The 22,289-nt window shown below is 43.9% G+C and overlaps 1 protein-coding gene across 1 annotated transcript; it reads right to left on the bottom strand.

The window, feature by feature from the left end:
* Positions 1-8,499: 8,499 nt before the first annotated feature.
* LOC104539910 (GATA-binding factor 3) lies at positions 8,500-20,910 on the bottom strand. The gene is made up of 3 exons (XM_010183579.1): positions 20,768-20,910; positions 15,176-15,301; positions 8,500-9,008 (listed from the first exon to the last, which is right to left on the bottom strand). The coding sequence occupies exons 1-3, from the start codon at positions 20,810-20,812 to the stop codon at positions 8,724-8,726; spliced, it is 456 nt and encodes a 151-aa protein (XP_010181881.1). The 5' UTR covers positions 20,813-20,910; the 3' UTR covers positions 8,500-8,723.
* Positions 20,911-22,289: the final 1,379 nt, after the last annotated feature.

Below are 22,289 nucleotides of genomic sequence, written 5' to 3'. Positions count from 1 at the left end.
GCAAGGGAGAGGAGATGGCTTTTTCAGAAGCAACATATTCCAGAAGATCAGGTTCTAAGTTGATTCATATTTCTGAATCAACTGCCGAATCAACTGAATCAATCCTGCTGCACTTACTGCTACAAGCTACTTCTGCTTTGCTGAAGGCAAAGAGCAAAGTCAGCAAATCATTATTGAGCAAAGGCTAGAGGCCATGGAAAAGCCTTAAAGATGGAGGACCTAAGACAGGGAAATGGACTCAGAAATGAATGAGCAGACACTTGAGTGCTGGGTCTTTTGAAGTGAGACCACGTATTTTTATACATAGGAAAAGTTTGGCTTTAGTTCAGCAGAAGTGATGCAGAATAAACTATTTTGCAGGTCAATCTGATTAATTACATTTGTGGCTGCTTATCCTCCTGACATATACTCTGATATGCTGAGATGTGTTAAGAGATCCTGCAGGACTGTGAGTCTATCACATGTATCGCTGCTCCTGATCCATTACTACAGCTAGTGTGGACACAGGAGCTGTGAAAAGGGCACATCCATCATATCGGTAATGCAGTCCACCCAAGTTCCTAAGCCATGGTCAGTCACTAAGCTGAAAAATGACCAAAGATGACATTTAAAATATATTCAAGAATTATCTAAAAACATCTAGAAATCTTTGTGATTATTCTGCAACAACAGGAATTTGTTTATCTGGATTTACCTTAGCCCAAGCACTTATCAAAATCTATAAACCTCTGTAGGCATGATAGATGTTTTCCTTTCCATGCCAGTGGATTCTCCTTGACTCAGACTTCACACTGCCTTAAAGGAAAAATTCCTAACCCAGAAAGAGATTTATGGCAGAGAAGAGAGAAAATCTGAGTATCCAATGGCCTGAAGAGACAACTTAGTCAAAGGAACACAGTGATTCCTGAGAGTGAGCAGAGAATGAGACCTGGCAATTTATTTCAGTACCACTAGGATGAAGGACTCATCCTCAAAGTTTGAAGATAGATTTGAGTTGAAGGGTTATTCACTCTATATACACAGTAAAGATGTGTGACATTATGTCAGAGATATGGATCAAGTAGACCAGAGGGAATGGAAAGAAAATTTTGTGAAAACACAGGATTTCCTCATCTCTCCAAACATGGTAATTCATGCCTGAGCTGCCGACACACTCTGTGCTGATCCATCATACTCAAGCAAATCAAGCACTTGTGTGCTTGACCAGCCAGAGGTCTTCAAGAAACCAGCAGGCATGAAGATAAACCACACAAAGACTTGGAAAGCCTGTTGCCTCATATTTGGTTTCCAACTCAATTCTCCTGACAAAAACACCTCCCAGAGACCACCTACTTCCACTCAGACAGGTCAGGAACAGTCTGAGTAGGATTCCATGTACCATGAGCAAGGGAAATATCTGAGACATGCTGCTAAAGCCAGAAGCTAAGCAAGACCTGGGTGTTGTTCACATTAAGGGCAAGAGCAGAGAGAAAGAACACTTTGAAACAGTAATTCAAAACAGAGATCCTAAATTAGATGCTCAGAGTTTGTGTGACTAGTCTTCAAGTTAATTTGTCAATGAAGTGATAAGGAAAAGTGGCCTTACCAGAACCTGCACCCAGCTTTTACACCTCCTGACGCAAAAGGACAACTCTGTAGAGCAATTGTAACAGCCATTCCTGTGTGATAGCCATTAAATACCTGCGCACACACAACAGGGACAGATATACTTCATCAAATCCATAGGCTTTCACCTTCCTCTCCCATGACCTTTTTGGAAAAGGTCTACTAAATACAAACAAGGTTGACGGGCCCATATGCAAACATAACCCTTTTTTGATGTACAGGATTTTACATAAAAGCCACCTTACGGAAATTAATAAACAATATCCCTATTATGTACATAGATACAGGACATACAATATGAAAATTCTTACAGAAAGGTTATCAGTGCATGCCAAATTTAATCACGTTTTTCATAAAGGAAAACATCCTGCCTGCTATTAATGGAAAGACCCTGGATGACTGCTCAGAAATCCATCATAGGTTCAGTCCCTCCTTCCTCATTTTTGGCTTTCCCATGGGTCCTGTTCAATTCCTACTTGAGGATCCTCCTCACTCTGGGTTCAGCATAATTTTATATTCCCCTCCACTTCCTGTCCCATACTGGTACGTTAAAAAAAAAAGTCTATTATGAAGCAGCTGCAATCAAGAATCACAGTTCAGGACCTGTGCCTATTCATTACTGTTTCCTCAGAGTCCCTAAATATAGTTTAAAATTTATCACAGAATCTATAAATCTGCTCCAGTGTGACTCCACAGGAAGTAAATTCATCAGCGATCATTTCAGCATGGATGCAGAAAAGGGGTGAACTTCTGCAAAAAGCTTGAGGTTTTGCAAGTGAGGCAACTCCACATCTTGCAGAGAAGGTTCCTCTGGCCTCCCTGGCCATGGGCAATCTTGGCACATGGGGGCAGAAACCAAGAATCTCAAGGAGCCAACAGCAGTCAATGCCACCCTGCATTTACAGTTGTTCATATTGGTTTCTACTGTCTTCTTAATTATTCATAATGACCTCAGCTGGGAGAAGAAGCTCTTGTATGACTGGTGAACATTAGGGAAGAGTGTAATTAAAAGCAGAATTGGAGCTGAAGGATTGTATCCTGACCTGGAATAAAGTAACCCAGATCTGGGGACAGCAGTGCTCTCTGTAGTCAATGGGACCACTCTGATTTACTCACTGGGTGATTTGTGACTTAGTAAGAAAAGAGCTACCCAGTAACATGGGTCTAATACAGAAATAGTTAAACAAATGATTGCACTATAATATTGCAATATAGTGTTAATTGGGAACTAAAACAGTTCACGAGCTAAGCCTATATACACACACAGAAGTTTGGTTAATTATCCATGCTAGCATGAACACCAGCCTGCAAGGCTCACAAACAAGCTTTCCCTGAGCATTTCAGTCACTTCTGTCTTTCCAGAGGATGAGTTTTCGTGAATTATTTCAGTGCCTCTGGAGTCGACAGTAACCCAGAGTGGAAATGTAAAAGGACAGGCTAAATAACCAGGTGGTTTGTACCTTGAGAGAAAAAAAAATGAGTTGAGCTTCAGGTCAAAGCCTTAATTTAAACTTATAACAAGGGAAAAATACTACTAAGATAGAGTGATCCAACATCCACCCAGCAGTTTGCATAGCCTCAGGGGATTCTGTGAAAGTTATAAATTTTCTATACATTTGTGTTGTGCCTTGGTTTCTGTACAGCTGTAGCTTAGATATCCACACAGAAACCCAGACAACATCACACAACCAATGAAGACTGACAGGTGATAACAAGCACCCTCCAATTCTCTGGATACAGACACACTCATAGGCATGACACACATCACATGTCCTTTGCTGACTAGATATGGAGTCTATATCACTGATAACCTCGCATCTATACCTGTACACCTATCTTTTACAGAAAAATGCAACAAAAAATGCATTAAAAGGGCAGTGTGATGATTAAAAAATCAACCACTGAAATGTTAGGTAACACCAGGTTGAATTATTCACCCTCCCTCCACTCCTATTGCTCCTTCTACATATGACAATCACACCCAATTTCTTTCCTTTACCTCATTCAGGGCACAGGGAGGACATTGTCCTTCCTCAGCAGTGGACCTGTATTTTATTTACTCCTCACACCTCCCTTCCTGCAGATGGGTTTTCCATGGTGCTCATCAACCTGCATCCAAGCACTTCACAAGAGATGGATTTATCTTCACAACACATCTTTGAGGAGAGAAGAAGTTATTATCTGTTCTCCAGATTTGGGAATGGAAGGAGGTGAAAGAAATGAAGCCCTGTATTTGAAGTTCAAGTTGAGATAAACCCTCTGTTTTTAAAGAATTTGGTATTATGCAGCATTATTTCAGGCACAAGATCCTTTGGCTTCAGATATCACTTAGAGCACTGAACATTTCTGCAAAGCAGAATTTGGGGTGTGAAATTAAACAACCCCAAAAGGGAGGACTGCACAATTAGTCGCTATCCCCATGTGACAAGACTGGATTGAGTTTCCCAGCACCATAGAGAACCTCTACGAAAGAGGCAGGGATAAATGTGACATTTTTAAATGCTTAGTTTATAGGTTTTTACCATAATATCATTTTCTGGTCTGTTATCCCAAATTTTGCAAATAAAACAAGACATGTACCCTCTAGTTCCTTCATCAACCACTCAAATTCTTCCCCAGACTACAACCAGTCTTGAGTGAATCCGAAAAACCCGGTGATCAAAAAGTTGTATGAGTACACGTGGTTTACGGCAATGTGTGGATTAGCAGTAGGAATTACTTTGGAAGGAAAAATATCTCTGCACTGAGGATCCAATGACTGTATTTTGGGGGATTGCTTCAGGGTAGTCTCGCTCTATAGCCTGTGTTCCCATTAGTGCAGCAGCACATTAGTTGAGGGTCTAACGAAAACATGTTGCATGAGCCAAGGTAAAATCTCATTGTCCTAAGGTAGGACTATTGGGAAATCACTTCAAAAATGCACTGCTAATATGAACATAAATGCAGGTCTAGATGCATCCTAAGACAATTGAAGAGTCAAATGCATATGAAAAAAATAAAGGTTTGGCAGATGGTGTTAATTACAGCATTTCTCACTTCTTCAACCTTGAAGCATTGCGCTTGGTAATCTTAAAATTGTCACTTCAGTATTGTGTGTATGTCTGTGTATCCACATGTTTACTGACACAGGACCAATGCAGCTGAAAAGTTAACTAAGGCAGATAAATCAAGGGGATAGCGCTGAAGTTAATACTTAGAAAGTCTTGATTCAAGTCTTATTGCATGACTCATTAGGAGTCTTTCCACTGATGTCAACAGACTTTTGCTTGGAGAATCAGTAAAATGCAGTTACCACGGTCACTTCAGCACAGCAGCTTTTAGACAAATTCACTGAAGGCATTTTGCCCACAAAAAGACCACAAGGTTTGACCCCCACTAATAACTTCCATGGTGTTTTCCATACCATATAGATTATTGAAGCAGAGCCATGAGTCAGAGGGCTTTCTTGCTCTAACCTGCCTATCATCAGCTCTTCCCTGCCATTTCAGAAATGAAGAAAGGCAGAGTCACCCTTCACAAGACGTTTGCCCAAGAACAACAGCTCTTGGCTAACCAAGTGCGGTTCGTAAACCAGCATTTTCCCACGTGTTAAAGGGAATAAAAGAAACATACAAAAAAGACAAATAAAACCCACAAACAAACAACAAAACCTTTCAAGGCATTAAAATTCTGGAATATTTGCTCAGAGAGGAAAAAAAATCATAACTGAGAAACAGGTAGAAGATTCATGCTAATCTAACATCTGAGGCAGTAACCAGGGGGTATGTGATGTGAGAGATCGTATTCATCCTGCTTCTGGCATCAGAATATAATTGATGTAAGAACTCTCTAGACAAGCTGTATATATTTTCTAGAGTATATATAGACAGAGCATCTGCATTTGTGTACTTCCCAGGATGCAGATTCTTTGAGCTGGCCCCAGTCCTGCTTCATCTCGCTCAATGTCCCTAAGACATCAGAAGGGAACTGCAATAAAGTGTTCACAGCTTTTAGAGAAAAAAAAATAGAGTGAGAAACTCAGGACCCAGTTCCCTCTAAATCAAATCGGAAGATTCAAACACCACAATACACGAGTATGCGATTCCTCCTCTAATTTTCACCTTTGCTGAGATCCTGGAATCAATATCTTAGTCCAACTGCAATCTGTTGATGAGCAAAAGGAGGGAAAGGTTGTAGCATCACGAATTAAAAAATAATAATCTCTCCAGCTTAATATCAGCAAAGATGATTATTTCCTTTGATTTGTCAGACTAATTGAAAATAGCTTTATAGTGTGCAGATGATTAATTAGGAGCCAACAAGATCTCCTTTTGCATCTCGGTAATTCTTCACTCTGTTTTATTTTGACATTTAGTCTTTATACTTAAAATAGTCATTGAGAAAGCAGAAAGGTGATTAACATAAGATTTTAGACGCGTGCCATTTGTTCTGACTTTTTTTTTTTTTACACATTTTTGTCAACAGAGTAAAAAAGGAAAGAAAATACAACATGACAAAATGATTTCTGCTTGTTCCGCTTACGTCTGCTGAATCCTCCTATAGGATAGGCATAGTTTAACTGGGTTCATTTGGAAACAGAGGAGAAAAAGCCCAAATAAACGTTAGTTGTCTTCCTCTCCTCCCCCACTCCCAAATCCAATGACTGTTTGACCTCTACATAATCATCCTGAAAATTTTGAAGTGCTCTTTCTTATATGAAACATCCTTACTCATATGAGCCATCCTGCAGAAGATTAGACCATGCGACCTTTACCCGCTCCAGTTATCACCCAAGAGAAGGTGGGTTAAAACTGCATCTGACAGATATGGTGATATTTTTCTATCCACGTGGCACTGAAAGTCAGGAGTACACATATTTCTGGGTGAAAGAACTCAGTTATTTCTTTCTGCATTAAAAAAAAAAATTGCAGGTCACACATGTTGAGCTTTTTACATTTCTACATTTGTGGGATTTTGGGGGGTTTTTTGAGCATTTTCTCACAGCCTTAGCAACTGCCTTATCACACCATGCTTAAATCTCCAGCAAATGGAATGGAGTGATAAGAAGTTTAACCCTTCATTTGGGAAGTAAACGCCCAACTCTTATGATGGTATAAAGAAGCTGGAGGAGTAAATACTGAAGACTACAAGGAGGACCAATTCCTAAGGATGAAACAATCAGAAATCAAATTATAAGAGCCAGATTTTTCTATTAACTATAATAATGTTAATACAAATGGCGTTATTTCAAAGAAAAGTCTTGCAGGAAGGGGCTGGCTGATGGTCTTTGAATTTTGGGGCGTTGTCCTCTGTCTACCATCAAACCCAGCCTTTTGTAACAAGTTCTACCCATTCCTTCAGGCACAGGCACAGGGTCTGGTCCGTGTTGATTTTACATCAAGATCTCAACTGTAGACCATCAAATAGACCACTGAGTGCACAATGGGGCAGAAGAGAAGACGCTTTTCCAGCTCCTGTCCAAAGTCTCAGGGTCTTTCCTAGTACTGCCCGAAAAGTAACCAGGATCATAAAGATCCTGCTGTACCTTTGCACTTATCCCAGTCTCAAATTGTCTTCAACATAGGTTTGCCACTGTGGTGGCCATGGTTGACTGAGACCAAAAGGGACCCATTTCATGCAGGAGCTCGACAGCAGGCAGGGGCCATGGCTGGGCTGCGGTTCGAGGGACAGGGATTACACATCGGACACTGGGGTGACACTAACATGCAGTTCATTTATTTCTGAGGGGTTTTGCCTTTGTTTTGTGGGGATTTTTTATCAAGCCACAGCAACCACTGCTTTGGCTGTCAGCATGAGTGCAGAGACACACATTCCCATACTCATGATACCTATGTAATAAAGACCATCAAAACAAATTAAAAAGAAAAAAATAATAAACGTATTCGCTTTCCCACCCCCAAGCACAAAACACTTTTAAGTCAACAGAATTTAATCTAGTTTATTCTCCAAAAAAAAAAAAAAAGGAGGAAAAAAAAATATGAAAACGAAACAAAAAAAGCAGGTCTTATCACTAGCAGTAAATAAATTTGTACAACCATTCAGTCTGTATAATAGGATGAAATAAATCTACATCTTTCTTATTTTGGTGCGTTGAATTATACATACAAACAACAATTACAGGAACTTGTTCACAATGCATATAGACCTGGAGAATGGCTATCTGAAAACCCCTTGTTGGCAATGTCCGCAGGTTAACACTGATTGCCTGACACCATTGGTCCTTCCTATGTAAAAGGCCCTTGGCCCAAAATGAATGATCTCCCTACGGTTTTATTTATTCAGTTATTTAGTTAGTTAGTTAGTCAGTTAATGCATCATCAAAACCGTTCTAGCCAGCCCCCTCCCTCTCCCCGGAAACAAAAATAGAAACAAAAACCCAAAAACAAAAACAAAAAAAAGAAAAAAAGAACCCAAATAAAAATCAAATCAAATCAAAGGAGAAGACATGACTGGCAGTTGGTCCATTTGTTCGTAAGACCGTGTTTCCTCTTGGTCTGCATTGTTTGTTTTTTCTGGTTTTTAAATTGTCCTCCCGTCCTCTTTTTTTTTTTCTTTTCCTTTAAAAAAAAAACTCTCAGAGTCCTTCATGCCTTTTTCTTTACAGCTCTCCAGATGCAATAAAGTCTTCCTCAAATGTACAGTATTTCTTACAATATAAGTTATATGCAATGTTCAGCATTTTTTATTTTATTTTATTATTTTTTTTCACAGCACTAGAGATCCTGTCCAATAGGGAATGCAAGTTCTGAATGGCTTATTCACAAATGGTATCCAGATTCAGTGGGTAAGAATACATAGACGCCATAGTGAGTTCCTTTAAAAAGTGGCAAACATCACTTTTTTTAAAACTTCTTTTTTTTTACTTTTTTCTCTTTTTTTTTCTTTTTTTTTTACTTTTTGTGCTTTTTGTAGTTTTTTTTTTCTGATTTTTTTTTTATTTTTTTCTCCGTTATGCCTTCAAATAACATTTTAATTTTATTTTTTTTTTTTGTAATTCTTTTTTGACCCCTCCCATTTGATTCGGGATAACAGACCCATAACCACACGCCTGCAAAAATGCAAGTATATAAAGTAAATCTCATTTTGAGACCGTAAGCATTCAGCAGGGGAGTCTCTCGCTAACCCATGGCAGTGACCATACTGGAAGGATGGTGAGGTCCGAAGGAGAGGCTGGATGGAGGATGCATCGGTGTCGGTGTGGTCAGCATGTGGCTGGAGTGACTGAAAGGTGAAATGTGGCTGATGGAGGACATGTGTCTGGAGAGGGCGGCAGGGTTAAAGGAGCTGCTCTTGGGAAAGTCTTCAAGGTTGTCATGGACTTTTTTGCACTTTTTGGATTTGCTAGACATCTTTCGGTTTCTGGTCTGAATTCCTTCCTTCTTCATAGTCAGGGGTCTGTTAATCTAAACAAAAATCAATTATTTTTTTTTGTGCTTCCATCCCTTCTCCCCAAATCACCATGGGATTCATGTACCCCATACCCAGACAGTCCCAGAAATATGCCCAGAACCAGCTGAACAGCCACCAACCCTGCTCCTCCCCTTGAACACCCCCCCGTGCCACAGCTACGCACCCTCTCTGCCCCATCCCAAAATTCAGATCCCACCAGGAAAGCCCAAGTTTGGTTGAAATTTCAGGAGACAACACAAGATAAATTTGCTGGAAGAGCCTTATGGGTGCAAAACATGCCCAAGTAACTCACAGTGGCTGAAAAATTTCAACTATCTGCACATTAGGTAATTGTACCGTGTTTAGGAATGAAACCAGTCATTATCACCTTGAAATATTCCCCACAGACACCATCTCACCCCGAGGCTTCACAACTGATTTAAAACCATTAGCAGCAACAGCTGCTGGGATTTCAGTGCTACGAGGGGTCTCAAACTTCCACAGCAGCATTAGGGAACTGCGCAAAATCTTCACAAAAGCAACAGGTATTTGACTTTTCGTCTTTGGAAAGATTTTGCTCTGACCATCCTTTCACATTTACTTTAGCCAGGCCTGATTTTATTTCTAAAGCCTTCCAGATTTTTTTTTGGGGGGGGGAAGCAGAAACAGGCATCTGTGCTGCCCAGCTGAACATTTTCTGTTTGCACACAGACATATCTATAGGAAGTTTCAGTATTTTATTCTGCATGGATATAAGCAGATGCAATGACCAACCATACATCTATCATGGTTAGGAAATGGCAGCAAAAGGTTTGCTGGACCTCCTGTAAGAGACTCCTATTGCTGCATAGAAAGCCAGCATCACAATATTTAGCACTAATGCTGTGAAAGCCCCAAAAAACCATGCTTGGGAAGGGATTTATGCATCTATCAACACCCTTAAAAATCTCAACTTGAAATGCTACATGGGGAGTTACACAGGCTTTGTACTGGCTTCTCTGCAGAATTTCCCTATAGCAGGAGGCAGGAGGGCTCAGCAAAATACTTCAGGGATGAACACCACTTTTCATAATAAATGTGAGCACACAGCACAGCTGATGGATACTCTGCAAAAAGGAGAAAAGGAGTGGGGGAAATGTATCTGCTATCCACCGAGAACTACTGTCTCAACGCCAGTTCATAAGATCTTTAATCAGCTCAAGGGACAAAGCACTCCCTTCTTCCAGATCACAGTGAAGTTACATTTCTTGCTGGTCAGCCACTGCCTGGTGTCTTTCCCTGCAGCATGAGAATCATTCATGGATTTCTTTCCCCTGGGAGACAGGGATACAATAGCTCCCTGTTACACATGGGGATGGAGGCATGGGAGAGGAAGGACCAGGCTCATCTGCTCTGGTTTAGACATCCCAAATCTCGTCATCCCAGTCTGAATTAGTGACTCCAGCCTCTCCATGCCAACATTGATGGGAAACTTCATCTCATCCTAAAAATGGGCAAATTAAAGGCTGATTCCTCTACCTCTGGATAAAGGGAACCAGAGTGAGCAGCCCTGCTTGCTAAAAGTAGGAAGGAGGAATCTGTCCATGTGCACTCCAACAGCAGCCCTGGGGCGGCAACAAGCAAAAACCTCAAATGTCACAGGCTTTAAATACAACATCACCCATCTCCCTGACTTCCTGTCCTTGCTGAGGGCACAGGGATACACACACAAGGAAGGCTCTTTGCTGCAGCTGGATGGCTGGGATGGGAAAGCTTTGCCTGACCTGGTTTGCATCAGCCAGAAGGGACGCGTTGCCCAGCTTCAAAGCCAGGAGGCAGCCCCAGGTGAGCCCCACCAGGCAGAGATGCTAGAGGAGACCTGGAAGTCTCAATCCCTGATGAATCCATCTCGGATCTGGGGAGGCACACATGAGTCCTAGGCTCCCCAGCTCCTAATGAGGATTTGCATCATGACACCAAGGCTCAGGGGGCAGAGAGGATTGATTTCCAGATGAAGCAGCAAAGGTGCAAGCCAAGGAGCTGGCAGTGGCAAAGTGACATTAGCCTGGTGCTAGGACTAGAGCTGTGCTGGCTCTTCAAGCAAACATGAGGTCCTGACCCTGTGTAGCTTGCTGCCGTGTCCTTCAGGACAATGACCACTTCCTCAAAGCAAGGTCTCTTATGTTTCACTCAACCACTAAGGATAAATTGGCCCAGGCCATGATTTAAACTTAAGGATGGGGATACCAGCTTTGTTCAGGGTGGTGACAAAGCCACTGCCAGCCCCACAGCTGGGTTCAGAGATGCCATCCAAGCAGTTAGCTGGACACATCACCCTGGCGTACATGGTCTCATCCTCCTAACAGGTACCTGAACCAAGTGCTAAGCAGGTAAGGACTCGGATAAATCTCAGGAGGAGCAAGACCAGCACAGTCACAGCAGGAAGCTGGAAAATTTTTCCAGTGACCTCAAAGGCCAGTCACAACAGAGTTAAAGTGGTCCCCAAAAACATCAAAGCCATTGACCCATCTCTGTTTCTGAGTTAGAAAAATGAGAGACCCGGAGGGAAGACCTTCTCCATGAAAATTCATTGTGATAAAAATGACAAACACATGCTAAATTAAAATTAAACCAGCCCAACGCATGTATATGAAATTCATTAATATCAGATGGAGCCAATTAATTATGGGCAGGAATTATGCTCTTCATTTTCTCATATGCAAAATATCGACTACTCTGCTTTAGGATATTGTGAAATAGAGGCCTTTTCTGAGGTCTTCTACCGAAAACAATGGCAACTCACTCATTTCTCTGGACACAGGCCAGTCTGCTGTGCACCTCCAGCAATGTACACTCCCACCCACCCCTGAAGTGAAGTGAAGGCTCATCTCACTTTGAAGAAGCGCTAAAATAACAAGGATAAGAACCTCACATTCAACAGATCAGACATTATAGGTCTGATCTTGCTCTGACTGAAGACAATGGGATTTTGCCATTGACCTCAATAAGGTCCTGTCACTGAAGCGGATTTATCCTTCAGACATAGTCATTACAATGTTGGGTTAATCTTCCAAGCTGGCGCTATCTTAGAAAGCACTCTGGGATGCCACAGGATGAAAGGCACTGTATCAATGTAAAATATTAGTCATTGTTAATACTGGTGTTAATGGAGCCGGCTCTTGTTGAAGTCAGTAGGAGAAATGCCAGCAGCTTCACTAAATGCACCCCAAGACTATTATGATTATTGCTTGTATCCTACTGACAGATGAGTTTGCTTAAGCTGTGGGAAACAACAGTCAAACAAACCGATACAGCCCCATGAAAAAAATAGCACCACAAAAATAAATAGGCTTTTCACCTCAATCGCTTCTGGTGTGGGTTTAAAAACTGGGTAAGTTTCATCATCAGATCAATCCTAATGATCTGAAGGTCCAAGAAGAATTCATCAAACCCAAAGAAAAGACAAAATGGGGAGGAGGAAGAGGGAATAAAAAAGCAGCTAGGAATTTGCTACAATCTAGCTTGAAACAGGGTTAAGGCATTTTCCTAGCAGTCCACTTTCCACCTTCCGCTGGCATTGACACAACATCTGTGCAGACACTCAGCTGCTTCGGAGGGACGTGCTACGATGTGCCTCTATTTCTGACACCTCTCCTGGTGAAGAACCAATCCAGACAAGATACACAAAGGAAGCAGGACCACAGTCTACACAGAAGTATCTTGCACTTTAACAGACCAGACCAGTTTGCACCAGTCAAGAAACCTAGTCCAAATGCAACCACCAAACTTCCTCCCTGCCTTGAGCTGATCAGAGGATGATGCTGGTCCCATTCACCAGTTCGGCACAGCTCCCTAAGTCCTGCCTCCCAGCAGCCAAAAAGAGAAGGCATCTCTGTGAAGCTACCACTGCCTTACCACTGGTCACAAAAAACTCACTCATATTTGAGTTCTGAAACACTATGTGGCCCTCACAGTCACAGCCTCTAAAGCCATTTGGGCTGCAGAATAGTACTGCAATGGTCTGCTATTATGGACATTTAAAGCTGAGCATGGTGTGTTCAAGGACTATCATCTGCGACGGTTGCCTGTTTCTCACTGCAGTCATAACTAAGCATCATCTCAAAAAAGTTTAAAAGAATAAAAAAGGATCTACCCACTCGTAGCCAGATTTTAGTATCCTTGCCTGGTTATACCGCTACACACAGTATCTGAGTCCTTTAGGGGTTTCATTTAAGCAGGTCCCATTAATGGAGTTGCTCATAAGGCAAGATACTACTTGACTTTGGTAAGTAGCCATGCTGAGCTTTAAGGCAGCTGCCGGTGTTTTTAATGAATATGAAAACGGTTCCAATGTGCTCAAGGCCTGCCCCATGTCACAAATTTCACAGCTGGATCAGAGTTTCCCTAAACAGTTGATCTTGAGGTCAATTCAGGTCAACTAGGTTCACAACGTCAGTGTGAAAAAGAAATGAAGAGAGGGAACGAGAGCTCTTGCAGGGCACATTTGTGGAGAACCTTGGCACCTAGGCTCCATTATAGACACCTTAGGGGGGATTCTTCCGGTCAGATGTCTACAATGCAGGCACCCATATCTCAGCTCATCATTCTGCCACTCTCTGTAGTCATGGGCAGAAACTACATCACCTTCAAGGATACAAACCATCTAATCTAAACACAGGCATCTCCATCAGGTCCAATGAATGGCACCTGAGAAGAGCCTGTTTTCTTCAAAGGGTTTTGCTGGGGTACAGGAGAGCAGCTCAGGTATAGATCACCCCGTTGTACATCTCCCAGGCTACATGATTTAAGTCCTACCGCTGGCGGCTACAAGGCCGAAATGAAAACACAGCACAAACATAGACTTCTCCAGTGAAGCTGGCTGACCTTGCTCCCTTCTTGCCATGGAAACAGCAAATGGAATACGTTCTTGTGATATTCTGAGAGCTTTCTCTCTGTGCCCAAGCCCTTTGTTTTCAGTGATCACACTATGAGTTTGATGACAATCTTTGCTTGCTACATAGCACTCAAAACGTGCTGAGATGCCTGCCCACTAAAGGGTAAACACCTTTTCTTTTTTTCTCCGAGAGATGCCTCTCACAGAACAGGTGAAAAATTAACCTGTTCAGGTTTTTTTTCTGCTTAATCCAAACTTGTTTACTCATCCCAAGAAACCAAAGCGCTTGAAATAACAAATGGAAGGCACTGAGACACCACAAGGGTTGGGTGCCCCGTGAAACCCAATCCATCTTTGATGTGTTTGTGTGGGTGGACATGAGGGCAAAACACAGCCCGAGATTTCTAAGCCAAACATAATGCAAACGACCACTAGGGGAAAAAAAAAAAAAAGAAAAGTTATATCAAAGCAGAGAATTTGAAAGTCTTTCCCTTCTTCTGACATAATAATTATTCTAATGCCACATGTGGAATGAAAGTAACAGGAGTAGCCTTAAGACTTCTTTATTAGCAGTATTATTCAGTAGAAGACTTTTCAGATCCCTTTAGCTCATTCCCTGGGGCACATATCCCTGGTTCCTGCAAGCTGGCTTTGCATGGAGATATTAGATTAAATCTGCCAGCCATTTCATTTCATTTTTCCTTCCCTTCCACGACAGGCACTTTAAAATTCACATCATAGGTTGGGCAGACTCTGCAACTCGCTAACTAAATCAAGTCCTTTTTGGTTTAGGAATTGCTTGCGTCAACCAGGCCAAACACAAGACCTAAATAAATCATCTTTGGGGGCGGGTGGAGGGACGGGACAAAGGCAGCCACAAACCCAAGAAAGATCTAAATAGTTGCTGGCACATTTTGATTTTTCTTTTTCAGAGTTTGTATTTGCTGGAGGAACCAAGCTATGCATAGAAGGGGTATTGGCTTGCAGGACGACGTGTTGTCTTTTCCAATGCACTGAGCATGATCAGCAGCGGATAATGTCTCTCTGTGTTGATCTACCCCTCCTTTCTTGGCTCAGGCATGGGAAAGCTCTAACATTACCCATGTACAGCTCTGTTTTGTACCTCCCCAAGTTGAATCAGCCATGTTTGAGGGGATGTCACCCCATCGCTCAGACCCCCAGCATCCCCCAAGGGATAAAGGAGGTCTCAGCACTACCCGAGAGCAGAAATCCTTAAGTCAAGGAAGAGTTCGGTTCATAGAGCACCGAAACTGAGGCTCCACTATCGAGCGTTACAGTCACACTTACATTGTGTAGCTTGTAGTAGAGCCCACAGGCGTTACAGACGGGATCGCCGTTGGCATTTCTCCTCCACAGGGTGGTAGTGGTGGTCTGACAGTTTGCACAGGACGTACCAGCCCTCCTGGCTGCAGACTGTGGGAAGGAGGGGGGAGAGACAGGGGAAGAGAAGGGGAAGGAGAGAAAAACACCCGTGTTAAAAAATTAAAGACAAAAAAAAATGCAATCAGCAAAATTGCTGAGAAAGAAAACAACAACCCTGCAAGACTGACGCACATCGGCAGAGGCGTCCAGAAACTGGCTTGTGAGAACAAATAATAATTCTGGAAAAAATCCCCGAGGTACTTTAATCCCAAATTATATATGAACTGATTCAGGTGCCAAAGGGCATCCTAAAAGTGAGTGCTAAACCTCTGATAGAACTCATCAAAATTAGCAGCGCTGGCGCAGCCCATTCCAGAGGGGAAAATATTATTTAAATGCCAACATGTCTTTCCATCTTAATTCTCTCAGACCCCCCAGGGGTCTAATTCTGCAGTCAGGGCCTGAACTAACAATTGCCAGAGTCAATGGCATGAGTCACACCGGCTCCAGCGAGTGCCGGGTGAGACCCGCACTGAGTATGGTGGGCAGCTGCTTGCCGGATCCAACCACAAGCACGGCCCGGTCCTGTAAATTCAGCTCAGCTTCAAAGGATACAGGCTCCAGATCGGAAATGAGACTGTGGCGAAGAGCAAGAATCCCAACTTTTTAATTATGCCCTTCTGCAGCTTAAACCTTAATGTTTATTTAGGGATTGGTAATGAGCCTAAAAGAAGAATTTACCATTTCATAAAGGGGGAGGGACAAGAAAAAACGTCTATGTGTCAAGGTGTATACAGAAGCTTTTTTGTTGGCTGTGATAATGATTTAGCAAAGCCAAATTTAGCAAAGTCGCTCCTGTTTCACATGCATGAATTCATGCTTAACATTTTAAAACTGCAACTTTAGCAGACAAATTGTTCTTCTGCCACTGAAGAAGGAAAAGAAGTTTGCAGACTTGTGTGGGAATGCATATGCGTGTTTGCATGTGTGCAAGTACCTACAGCTCCTAAAAAAAGACTTTTAGATCCCCGTCCTATCTCTTCTTCATCAATATGACACAGTCCCAGAGCTCTGATTTCATCCCGATGCATTGCTTTCAATGGGACTGCTCATGTGCTTAAAGTTAAAACATGTGCTTAAGCGATTTGCCAGATCATAGCAATGCTTGGCACCTTGCAGAACTGAGCCTTTAATGCTCTCTTTTGTGCTCTTACTGTTTCAAATTTACCCCTCACCCCACACAGCCGCACACTGTAGCACATCCAACATTTAAAAAAATAAAAAAATAAAAAATACCGCATCTTTGGATACCGTACAACAAACTCAAAATGCTCACTTGGACACTGGCACAGTGCTAGCGTTAATACCAACTCTTGTTAGGTCATGTTGCAATTTTAATCATAAATGAATGCGGCGTAGGTGGAGAGAGGACGGGTTGGTTTTGTTTTAGATAGAGTAGGATTTTTTTTTTTTCTTTTAATTAGACAAAAAGGGCCGTCTAAAAAAAATAAATAGTACAATGTCCACAAGCATTAGGAAACGTCACAGAGTGCTTGATCTGACAGCAAGGGACTGTCACTGGCTGCCCGTGGGGACAGTTCCGTTTTGCCTGACCATAAACCATGCTAAAACGAGTCAATCTCAAGCCCAGGGAGGCCTTCAGCTGACTTTAGATGACAAACAGGAGCTGGGAATGGCTCACAGGTCTTTGGTTGCAAAATTTCCAGTGCCAGCAGGAGAAGCTGAACCATCCCACCACAAATGGCAGAGTCCCCAACTGATGTGCGCGCACACACCTCGGCCCTGTCCTCTGGACCACACCACAGCCCCAAATTTGATTCCCATCGAAATCACCAGGTTAATACACGTGCTTCAAACACAGCAAGGACACGACATCTTGCAAAGCCGGGCTCTTGCTGACACCCGAGGGCCAAGCCTGCAGGTCTCTGCCCCACCGGCTCCCACCGGCTGGCATGAGTGGCCCAGGGGTTGGATTGAGTCTCCCAGTGGCAGCTTTGCCCTTATCAGACCCAAAAAATCAAGTCTAAGGAAATTTCTAAAAACCAGTGATATTTGACTCAGCCCACACAGGGGAAACATCCCCTTTGAAGATATTTGGGGTTTCTATACGGCACTCGCTGTAATTTCTCTTACGGCAAGTGCGTTTAAAAGACACGCCTGGTTACCACCTTGCTACCTTCAAACTAATTCTGACATTAAATAAGCAAATAAATCACAACATCCACTGTCTTCTCTAAAGCCTCTTCCATCTGCCGTGTTTCCCCTACAAAAAGTCAATGTCATTAGCTGAATATTTTAAACTCTGTGCTCTTTCCGTCCCAGACCATACCTCTTATGTTGTACCAACTTATACCGCAGACACGGGCAGCAAGCAGGAAACAATTAATAATATCACTATTGTAAAAGCTCACAGTAATGGCATCCACTGACGCTAACCACCGACTCTAGCCTGACCACGGAAGTAATGGGATGACTTAGGGGGTGCCCCATATCACCTACAGAACCAGACCCCATGGCCCAGTTGCACGTGAGCAAGGGCACAACTTCAGAAGCGCTGGCACTGATGAGAAGGTGGAATTGAAGATGGTGCAGGAGGAACCAAGCACTGATAAAGATGCTTCATTAAGAGGCATTTTCATTGTCTGGGTTTACACGGGGGACTCAGAAAGCTGCAAGCATCAGGTTCCTAAAAAAAGACTGAACATACACGGACCTTCTGAGAAATTGACTGTAATCCTTCCAAAACCAGCATGGCTGGACACGGAAACAGAGAGCTCTGCATCCACATGGGCAGGGGAAGGAAGAAAATCCAAATTCATGCCGGTTTTATTTCAGCAGCATCAGTGACAAGGCTGCCGCTGGCTTCAATGGAGACAGGAATGGTCTCTAAGAGGGTTGTAGACCTTTTAAGCGAAGTGGTGGCATGGTGTCACCTGCCCGTTCCTGATGCCCGGACAACACCTCCAGATCTTCCACCTTCCCTTCAAAGCAGACCTGCTTGGGCACCCTCGATCAGCAAAGCTCCATCCATCTCCCCTAAAGAAAGACCTTACAGAGACGCCCATTGAATTTAACAAAGCTTGGGCTGAGTTCTCAGCATCTAAGGATTTGTTTGCCTTCTCTCTTCTACCCATCAGAGTCCTTCCATTAGTTTCAGCGCACCTGGGAATCAGAGCCTACAAAACCAGCCCAAGGTCACACAGGAAAAGTGTGGCAGAGGTAGAGGAGTACATTTTTGATCCCCATCCTGAGCCTCCATACCCACGCCACCTTCCCCAGCCCTCTTGCCTTCTCGAGTCAGGAAAGATCAAATCAAGCCACATCCATGCACATGAAATGCAAATGTGGGTCCAGTTTTAGTGTTTAGTGTTTTGTTGTTGGTTTTTTTTCTGGAAGTTAGTAGGGGAAATAAATATAGATGTAAACATCACTAGAAATGTTTCTCCTTTTTTTCTCCAGGCAGTGCCGGGGGGGGAAAAAAGTAGAGGAAAAAAATTAAAAATCAAAATTTCCCATTTAGGAGAGGCCATATTCAAAGAATGGGAACTTTCTGTAACTTTAACTATAACTAAAACACCCAAGATTGGAGTAATTATGCAAGACAAGGTCTCTCTCTACATTTTTCCTTTCTCTCTTTTTTTTTTCCCCCGAGAATGACCTTTTACAATGTATTTATTTATATAGTTCATTTTACATGTGCCAGGCCGAGGGTGACTCGGGACATTCTTTCGTGGTTCCATCAGACACTTTTTGAAAGCTCTGCCCCCCTTTCCAGCCGCTTTCCTATCCTGCCTCCCCCTCCGCTTGTTTGGATACGCTCAAGCTCCTGTGTGTTTGGGCTGGGGAAACAGAGCTGTTGTTTAGGAGTTATCTCCAGGGCTCAGATATCCGGCAGCTTTTTCCTAGGAAGTTAACTTTGCACATAAAGAGAGAACGAGGAGGGGAAAAAAAAAAAAAAGAAAATGAGGTGTGTGTGTTTAAGACAGAAGGGCCAAGGGGAGGAAGAGAAGAGAACAAGAGCTGCCCCAAAAAAACTAAGAATCCCAGCCGGTACTTCCCTCCCTAGAAAGCTTTTCCTTTTTTCTAGCAAGGCTATGAAAGACAAGGGAGAACAACATTTTCCTATACCGGAAGAGCCCATATAGGAAGGCATGGAGAGGTTTTACCCACGGGAAGTTTGGGGTTAGAGAAGCAAACCCGCATCTTCCCCAGAACCCGCACAGTCAGACATCGCCAACACCGCTGCCCCTCACAGCGCAACCCTCCTGGGGCCGCACCCTGCAAACACTTCCCAACGCCCCTGGGAATAACACCGGTCCAATTTTGCAGACACGAGGCCAGTGGACCACCCCTGTCTGCCTGCAGGGTCCGGCCATGACAAGCACAAGCCTCACTCAACCATCTGGATCCATCCATCAGCTCCAAAAATCCATGGAGAGGCCAGAGCCGCTTTTCCTACACATTTTGAGCAGCCCCCAGGAGTCCCTCCATGTCTTTAATCCTAACAAAACCAAACACGCCTCAATTCGAAACATTCAATAACTTCCCAAGCAGGGAACATATATTTTTTCCCCCCACTTGATATATTTTTTCCCCCTTGTGGTTTGCCTGATTATTTGCCAAATATACTTCAACACATTTATTAGCCATGCCCACAGCTTCCAGACCTTTTTGTGGCTCCCAAAGAAATTGATAAATAGGTCGCTGGGGATGCTGTAACGTATTGCCTGTACATAGTACAGTCACAACGCTTGCAACTGTTATTTCAAATATTTACCAGCACATTTCATGTTCCTCTGACCTCTGTGGCCCCAGGCACACGCTCAGCTTTGGACACTCACCAGGCTTGCTCCTGCTTTGCCATCCCCTACCTTGTGTCCTCCCTCACACCAAATCAGAGAGCTGCCCACCTGGCAGGAATGACACAATTTGAGACCCACATGGCTCAGGTACAAATGACCACACTGAGTTTAAGTGGGACCAGGCCCATCAGCCAAATTTGGGTGATGTCCCAGTGGCACCTGGTCCACTTGAGTCCCTCCTCCACGACACCACCAGCCAAGGGCAGTGAAGACACATTTGGGAAGGGGAGGACAGCCGTGTGGAGAGCCCAGGAGAAATCCTGTTTTCCTGATAAACTCTTTGATCACTAGGAAATTATTACTCTGCCCTTGTCACCTGGAAAGGGCCATCATCCTTGGGTCACCATTCAGAAGCATCTGCCCCATTGCAACCTGGGAGAAAATTCAGTTCTGGTTTGCAAGAAGCCCTGGTTCTTTATATTTTTAACCTGTTTTTTGGTTTGTAAGAGGACCAGACAACTGAGGCCCACAGCAGCTGGGAGCATCTCTCCGAGCATCCCCGTCTCCCAGCCCTCTGACACAGTGCGATCAGATTTTGGAGCTGGCTGAGCTTTGCCTCTCCATCCCTGGCTGTGAACAAGGAATGAAAGTCACAGAAGGAGGAAAAGAAGGAATAAAAAAGAAAGAGACTCACCAGCCTTCTCTTGGGTTTGATCAGGGGCCGGTTCTGCCCGTTCATTTTGTGATAGAGTCCACAGGCGTTACACAAGTAGTGCCCGGTGCCGTCTCTTCTCCACAAAGGGGTTGAGGTAGCCCCACAATTTACACACTCCCTGCCTTCTGGAAACAAGAGAGCACATAGTTCACTTTGGGAAAGTGGAGGTAAAAGGGTCTGCAGAAACACCCCTCAAAAAAAACCCAAAAACCAGCCCCCCAAGAGACCCAGCCATGCCAGACCCTGCCTGTGCACTCCACGCTCAGGATGTTCAAGCAAGGGCGCAAGGGCATGGCTGAGCCACATGCCTGGCATGGGCTTAGGACAGTCTGGTGGGGGTCTGATCCTGTCCCCCTCCCCAACACCATCCTGCAGGCAGCAGCAAGCCTGTGTCCCAGCAGCAGCGAGGAGGAGGGACAGTGATGATGACAACCCAAACCCCACAGCAGCTTGAGGGGCTCCATGGAGAAGCTCTCACCCCTCCACAGGCCCCTTTTTTGCATGGGGGCTGGCAGTTCCCTCCACTCTGGATTAAGGGCTCCTACAGCCCACCAGACACCCATGCTGCCGCATGGACCAGATAAACCTTGGCAGGCTTTGCTGGAGCCTCCAACCCCCCAGGACGGATGGATACCAAATTTAAGCCCATGCCCCGCTTTCTGATGTGTATGGGGACCTCATGGTCACTCCTGGAGCACTGCCCCAGCTCCTAGGGGGTGTATGGGCCTGGGAGGGGGCTCTTCTTTTGGCCTCAGGTCAAACCACATCAAGGACCCCCAAAATAATCACATATCAACAACCAAAACACCTCCTCAGCCCCAGCCAACACACAACCACTCTGTCAACATCTGCTATCAATTAATTTGCAACTAAACTTCCATCACCCAACCTGCGGAAAACTCTCTGGCTTCCCCATTGCATCTGCAGCCTGATGATCCATCCCTGGAATTTGGGATCCCAAACAGCCCCAAGCCTGCCTGAGCCCTGATTGAGGTCTTTCTCTTCTTATTATTCTTATTTTTGGCACCTCTCTATCCTCTCCCCGGCTACTGGGGTCCCCAAGCGCACCGTCTCCCAGCTTGGAGGAAGGAACTAGGGGGATGCAGGCAAGCTCCCAGAAGGTTGAGTGGTGTTTGTTGGATATCTGGTTTATTGGGTTTTAAGGTTATTTTCTTGCATCTAATGACATTTCAAGCCCATCTGAGAGCAGCAGAAGACCTCAGCTGGCCAGAGCAGAGCTATCTCAGCAGAGACCTAGCTCCCCGCTGCCCCAGCCTTGCGTTCGAGCAAGAGGCATCCGCACCCTAACCACAAACGGCAACCGTTTTTCCAGAGGCTTCGCACTAAACCCTTCTCCTCTCACCCCCCCCAACAACAACCAAAAAAACATTTCTCAGTTTCTCCCTTTTTCATCCTGCAAAAACACCCTCTCCCTCCTTTTCCTCCAGCACTACCCCTCTTTGTCTGCGAACTTCCCAGTTTGCTAAAATCAACTTAAAAA

This window comes from Mesitornis unicolor, unplaced genomic scaffold, assembly GCF_000695765.1.
Source record: "Mesitornis unicolor isolate BGI_N332 unplaced genomic scaffold, ASM69576v1 scaffold924, whole genome shotgun sequence".
Taxonomy (NCBI): Eukaryota; Metazoa; Chordata; class Aves; order Mesitornithiformes; family Mesitornithidae; genus Mesitornis; species Mesitornis unicolor.
This window is presented reverse-complemented; position numbering and strand designations above follow the sequence as displayed.

Coding starts and splice junctions, on each gene's coding strand:
- LOC104539910 (XM_010183579.1), bottom strand. CDS start 20,812: ATGAACGGGCAGAACCGGCCCCTGATCAAACCCAAGAGAAGGCTG. Junction 15,302..20,767: donor TCAAACCCAAGAGAAGGCTG/GTGAGTCTCTTT, acceptor TCCTTCCCACAG/TCTGCAGCCAGGAGGGCTGG. Junction 9,009..15,175: donor TCTACTACAAGCTACACAAT/GTAAGTGTGACT, acceptor ATTTTTGTTTAG/ATTAACAGACCCCTGACTAT.